We start from the raw sequence: 6,037 nt of genomic DNA, 5'->3' as shown, positions 1-6,037 counted from the left end.
ACCCACAGTAATTCGAATCAGAATAATTCGAATTACACTCACACACGCTGCACATAATAATTTGAATTGGCCAGATTCAAATTACTCATGATTTAATTCTGTCCATTTTTATTAAAAAATTAATAATTAATTAAAAAAATTAATAATTTAAAAATTAAAAATATATATTTTATTTCATGCATTAAAAAATGCTAACAAAATATTTAATTATGAGACTTCTTTAAAAATATTAATGAGCTATCAATTCGAATTTCATACAATACTCTTTTGCCCATTTTTAATAGCTCATGAAATTTTTTAATAAAATTTTTTAATAAATTTATTTAAATTAGACCACAAAAAAATATTTTATTCTATACAAAATAATTTAAAAAAATGGCTTAAAAATATTAGGAGTACTATAAAATGGCTTAATTATTTTGTATAGAATAAAATATTTTTTTGTAGTATAATTTAAAAAAATTTATTAAAAAATTTTATAAAAAAATATTCATGAGCTATTAAAAATGGGCAAAAAAGTATTGTATGAAATTCGAATTGATAGCTCATTAATATTTTAAAGAAGTCTCGTAATTAAATATTTTGTTAGCTTTTTTTTAATGCATGAAATAAAATATATATTTTTTTAATTTTTAAATTATTAATTTTTTTAATCAATTATTAATTTTTTAATAAAAGAATAGACAGAATTAAATCATGAGTAATTCGAATCTGGCCAATTCGAATTACTATGTGCAGCGTGTATGTAATTCGAATCATCCTGATTTGAATTACTTTGGGTGTAATTCGAATCAGGTTTATTCGAATTAGTGGGTGTATGCGTGTGTAGGTAATTCGAATAAGTATGATTCGAATTACATTGAAGGTTACATAAAAATGCCCTCTTGGTTGAACTCTGTAATAATTTTTGGTTTGGTTGAATCACGTAAATTTTTTTCCAGCTTGGTTTATATGGGTGATTTGCCCTAATATTTTAGTTTTAAATTATAAATATTTTTTTGGATATTTCAAATTATAAATATATTAATATTTAACAAAATTTATTTTAGTGTATTTTTGCCAAACTCCATTAGACACTGCTAGAATTCCTTTTGGTCAAGTTCTTCTTCTTCGCATTAATCCTAGATAGGGTTGATAATGAGTAGGTTAAACAAAGGTTTGGACTCTATCTTAATTCTATCTGCAGGTTGAAAACTTTTTTAAAATTTTACTCTACCTTACTTGTGGATCGAGAATCTCTCAACCCTAACTCTACCCGCATCCTAAAGTTCTAAACCCTATTTAATCCTACCCCTGCAGAAAAATTAAATTTTTTCAAGCAAATATAAATTTCAATCATTCCAAATCTTATACATATTAATAAAATCAAAAATTAAAAAATTAAAATTAAATTAAAATTAAAAATAATAAAATCTTAAAAAAATCCAACATAAAATTACAAATACCATAATTATCACATTCTTAAGAAACGACACTTAGATATTAGGATTTTTTGTTTAAATATTTAAAGTTAGACAAACAAAATTTGAACAACACTAAAAAATATTATATGTCATTTTTTTATTATTTGATCATAAAACTTTTTTATAATTTATTTATAATAACCGTTTTTAAATCTTAAAAGAAAATCAAATAAAAAAAATCTAACAAAAAAATAACTAACATTAAAGGATATACATTTTTTTGTCCAAAAAGACAACAATCTCAACGAAATTTAATAAGATAATTAATATCACATCACATTATATTACATTATTTTTAATTAGTGAAAATAAATTTATGCTATTTTTGATACTTATCATAATGATAACTGTTTCACCTGATAAATTTAGAATAGTAGAGCAATACATGTTCCTATCTAAATGAGACACGAAAAATCTATACATATAGGAATTTATACATTAGAAAACAATTGAACCTATATGCTTGTTAGGTCTATTAGTTTGTCTTTATACCATGTTAACTTTGTGTCTTCATAGCATGAATATGCTTGAGTTGAGTGGAACCACGAGCTCTTTTCTTTTTATATCTATTTTCAATATCATTACTAGAGAATATTAATAAGACTATTAATCTAATAAATAAACAATTAATTTAATAAATAAAAGAATTATTTATTAATGATTTAATAAATAAAAAATAATAATAATTTATTTAATTTAATATTTATAATAATAAATAAAATCACCGTTATATAAGTTAATATGAAATAGTTTAATTTATGATTATAATTATAATTAATATATGTATTATTCATAAATAGATTAAAAAATAATAATTTTTTAACAGTTAGAATGCAGTTGAACAATGAAATTATTTACTAATGAATAAATTAGTGGTTTACAATAATAAATTAAATTTTTGTTATAATTAAAAGTAATGTAGTACTAATAAAAATAGGAAATTAAAAATATATATTTATAGGAAAGAAATAAATAAAAAAATAATCTAAAAATATATTTGTTTTTTTAAAAAATTTAATATTAAAAAAATTAATCCTATTTAATAAATTTTATATTAAAAATTCTTTTTAATAATTAAATATCTCTAGTAATCTTTTAGAGTAATTTTCCTAAGCTGGGAATGAGTAAACACAAAAAATCATTCTAATACAAATTATTTCAACATTTAGTAACAATCGTCGAACATAAAATTTTAAATCCTTGTTTTTCTTTTCTTAAATTTTGTTCCAATATCTTTACACAACTTTGTTTAGTAGAAATTTATTTTTGTTCCCAAAATTATGGTCATGATCTAAATCGGCTTTTGAGAGTTTAAAATTCGATAGGAAGGAGCATAATAATCACGAACGGTGGTACAAAACAAACTGGTCTTTATTGTCGAAGCGAAAATGTTAAAAAATAGAAACTGATAACACTAAAACACAACTAATTAACAAGAACGATGATGCCTATTTTTGTACGAGGAGAAGTTCTAAAAGTGAGGATTAATGGATTATATTTATTCCAGCTCCAAAAATAACCTCTTTCCACCACTTGTGAAATTCTCCCTAAACCCGCAACATTCATCGGTAACACCATCACAAATAGAATAAGCAACAACCCAATACATACGGGTTCCCCCATAAAAAAACGCATCATAACAACAATAATAGTATATAAAAGGCAAAAGCTACTATTTAATTTCTCAATTCCCATTCGCTTTTCTTTCTTTCTTTCTCTACAAGCCACGGACCAAGATCTCTTCAGAGCAACAATGGCAAGCGCTCCCAATCCACGAGAGGAGTTCGTATACATGGCAAAGCTAGCAGAGCAAGCTGAGCGCTACGAGGAGATGGTGGAGTACATGGAGAAGGTGTCAGCTGCCGCCACCGACGGCGAGGAGTTGTCGGTGGAGGAGCGGAACCTTCTCTCCGTGGCATACAAGAATGTGATCGGCGCTCGACGCGCGTCGTGGCGCATAATCTCCTCCATTGAGCAGAAGGAGGAGAGCAAAGGGAACACAGAACATGTGGCTACCATTAAGGAATACCGCTCCAAGATAGAGTCTGAGCTGGCCAACATCTGTGATGGCATTCTCAAGCTTTTGGACTCTCGCCTTGTGCCTTCAGCAACCACCAGCGATTCCAAGGTCTTCTACTTTAAGATGAAAGGTGACTACCATCGATACCTTGCGGAGTTCAAGTCTGGTGCAGACCGCAAGGAGGCTGCGGAGAGCACCCTTGCCGCCTACCAATCCGCTCAGGTTCAATAATTCACTTGCTTTTAGAACAAAAATCACTCCCCAATGAATATTTAGTAGGATCATTTCATTTTTAACAAATTTTAATTATTACATTAGTTTTAAATATTTTTTTTATTAACTAAAACAGTTTTTATATTAAATTTTAATAAAAAATCACATAACTTATTTTATATTATTATTTAATAAAGGCATAATATTTTTATAAACATTCAAATGTCTCTGATCAATTTAATAAATTTTAATATTTTATTTTATTTGACAAATTAATTTTTACGTTAAATTTTAGTAAAAAGACTTCAATAAATTATTTTTTATTATTATTTCATAAAAACATAATAATACCTATAAATTTTTAAAATTCTTTTGTTATTTTTTTTATAGATAGATGAATAATTTGATGAAAAAATTACATTTTTTTAAATATAATGAAAATTTGGAAATTGATTTAGCCATTAAAATTTATTGATTTGTTTAAAATTTCTTAGACACTGACTTATAACGTTATTTGCTTTTATTATTAGAATTGTGATCCTTCTAATCTTTTACAATGGAAAAAAGATGTGTGATTTTGTGGTTTATTTATTTTTGACTATTTCTTGTTTTAACTTTGGCTCCAGGATATTGCGAATGAGGAGTTGCCTCCAACCCATCCAATCAGGCTGGGTCTTGCTTTGAACTTCTCTGTCTTTTACTATGAGATTCTTAATTCTCCTGACAAAGCTTGTAGCCTTGCTAAACAGGTTCGTTTCGGGGCAGCTATGTTAATTCTTTCAATGAACTTTTTTCCTTTTTAGTGAAATGCACAATAATATTTGTCATCAGGGAATTGTGATAACCAATAATTTCCAATAACCATTGAAGACTCGATGAAGTAATATTGCTAGGTTCTCTACATGAATTAATCCTTGTTTTGTGCTTTGTGAAAATAACAATAAATTCATCTTTAGAAAACCCATTAAAATCATAGTCTTAATTACTTTTGTTAATAAGTTTATTGGTGCATCTATTAGTTTATGGATAGTATATTGTTTACTTATAAGTAATTAATTTCGTTCTTCAAATATTTATTTAGGCTTTTGACAAGGCAATTGCTGAGCTGGATACATTGGGAGAGGAATCATACAAAGATAGCACTTTGATCATGCAACTTCTTCGCGATAACCTTACCCTTTGGACTTCTGACACGCAGGTATGGCCTTTTTTTTTTTTTTACCGTGTCATTTGTATATTCTAATATGTACAATTGTCTTAGAGAAAATCTAAGTGATTAATATTATTCTTCTGTTTAATCTATATGTATTGATTTTGGTTTATATGTGGGTTTGGTTTCAGGATGAAGGTGCAGATGAAATTAAAGAAGCAGCACCAAAAAGTGAAGAACAACAATAGATATATCTTGTTGCTATATCTTGTTGCTAATTAGTTGTTGAATTCCTCTACTATAAAGTTTCAAAAGGGAGAAGATATTTATTGCAATCTATATATTCTTGAGATATATATTATGCCTTCATGGTTGTTGTTATGAATTATGGGTAAAATTAGGCTCATTTAGATTTTTATTATATTCATGTTTTTGAGTCACCTATTTTATAAGTGACACTAGAACTTCTATAACATATAATTGGATTGGATTATTGAGAAGCTATTCTTCGTAAAGATGAGGGTTTTTTACTTAAATAAAATAAACCAATACCAAAATTATTCTAAATTAAATTTTGAAATGTAAATATCCTCTTTCTACTGTTATATAAATCGTTTCAAGGGCACGAGGATTATATAATATGTTAACCATGCTACCTATGAACGATTTATACATGAATGACTTAGGAGAATAAGGAGTAAATCGTTGCAGGACACACAGAGTTATAGGTATCGCATAAATCGTCCCACCCTACAAAGATTTACGTAATTTTGAGCTAAAACACAAAGGTTTGGCACGATTAACGTGTTAAAGCAAATCCTCTCAAGCTTATCACGATTTATATATAATAGGGTACTTTTATTTATAATATTTTAATTTAAATAATATCTATTTAAATTTTAACTTAAAAAATAAAAATATACTTTTTATAATTTCAATTATTAATTTCATTAATAAGATTAAATTAAATTAAAAAAATACTAACAAATTATAATGAAAAGAGCACTAAATTTTAATATATAAATTTAATTTTTTTTCTTTAAAAAAATATCAAAAGGTGTTAAAAATAAATTTTGAATAATATAAATTCATGTTGTTTTGAGTAACATAAATTTAAATTTTTATAAAATTTTTACACTACAAGAAAAAAGGCCTATGGCCACGCTTTTTTTTGCTACGCTTTAAAAGCGT

At 26.1% G+C, this 6,037-nt stretch overlaps 1 protein-coding gene across 1 annotated transcript; it reads left to right on the top strand.

Moving 5' to 3' along the window:
* Positions 1-2,853: 2,853 nt before the first annotated feature.
* On the top strand, positions 2,854-5,361 carry LOC112766473 (14-3-3-like protein). Its single transcript, XM_025812370.3, has 4 exons — positions 2,854-3,705; positions 4,323-4,445; positions 4,778-4,894; positions 5,038-5,361. Exons 1-4 carry the CDS (start codon positions 3,217-3,219, stop codon positions 5,092-5,094), a joined length of 786 nt encoding a protein of 261 aa, XP_025668155.1. The 5' UTR covers positions 2,854-3,216; the 3' UTR covers positions 5,095-5,361.
* The last annotated feature ends 676 nt before the right edge of the window (positions 5,362-6,037 follow it).

The sequence above is a fragment of the Arachis hypogaea genome, chromosome 17 (genome assembly GCF_003086295.3).
Source record: "Arachis hypogaea cultivar Tifrunner chromosome 17, arahy.Tifrunner.gnm2.J5K5, whole genome shotgun sequence".
NCBI classification, from domain to species: Eukaryota; Viridiplantae; Streptophyta; class Magnoliopsida; order Fabales; family Fabaceae; genus Arachis; species Arachis hypogaea.
This window is presented reverse-complemented; position numbering and strand designations above follow the sequence as displayed.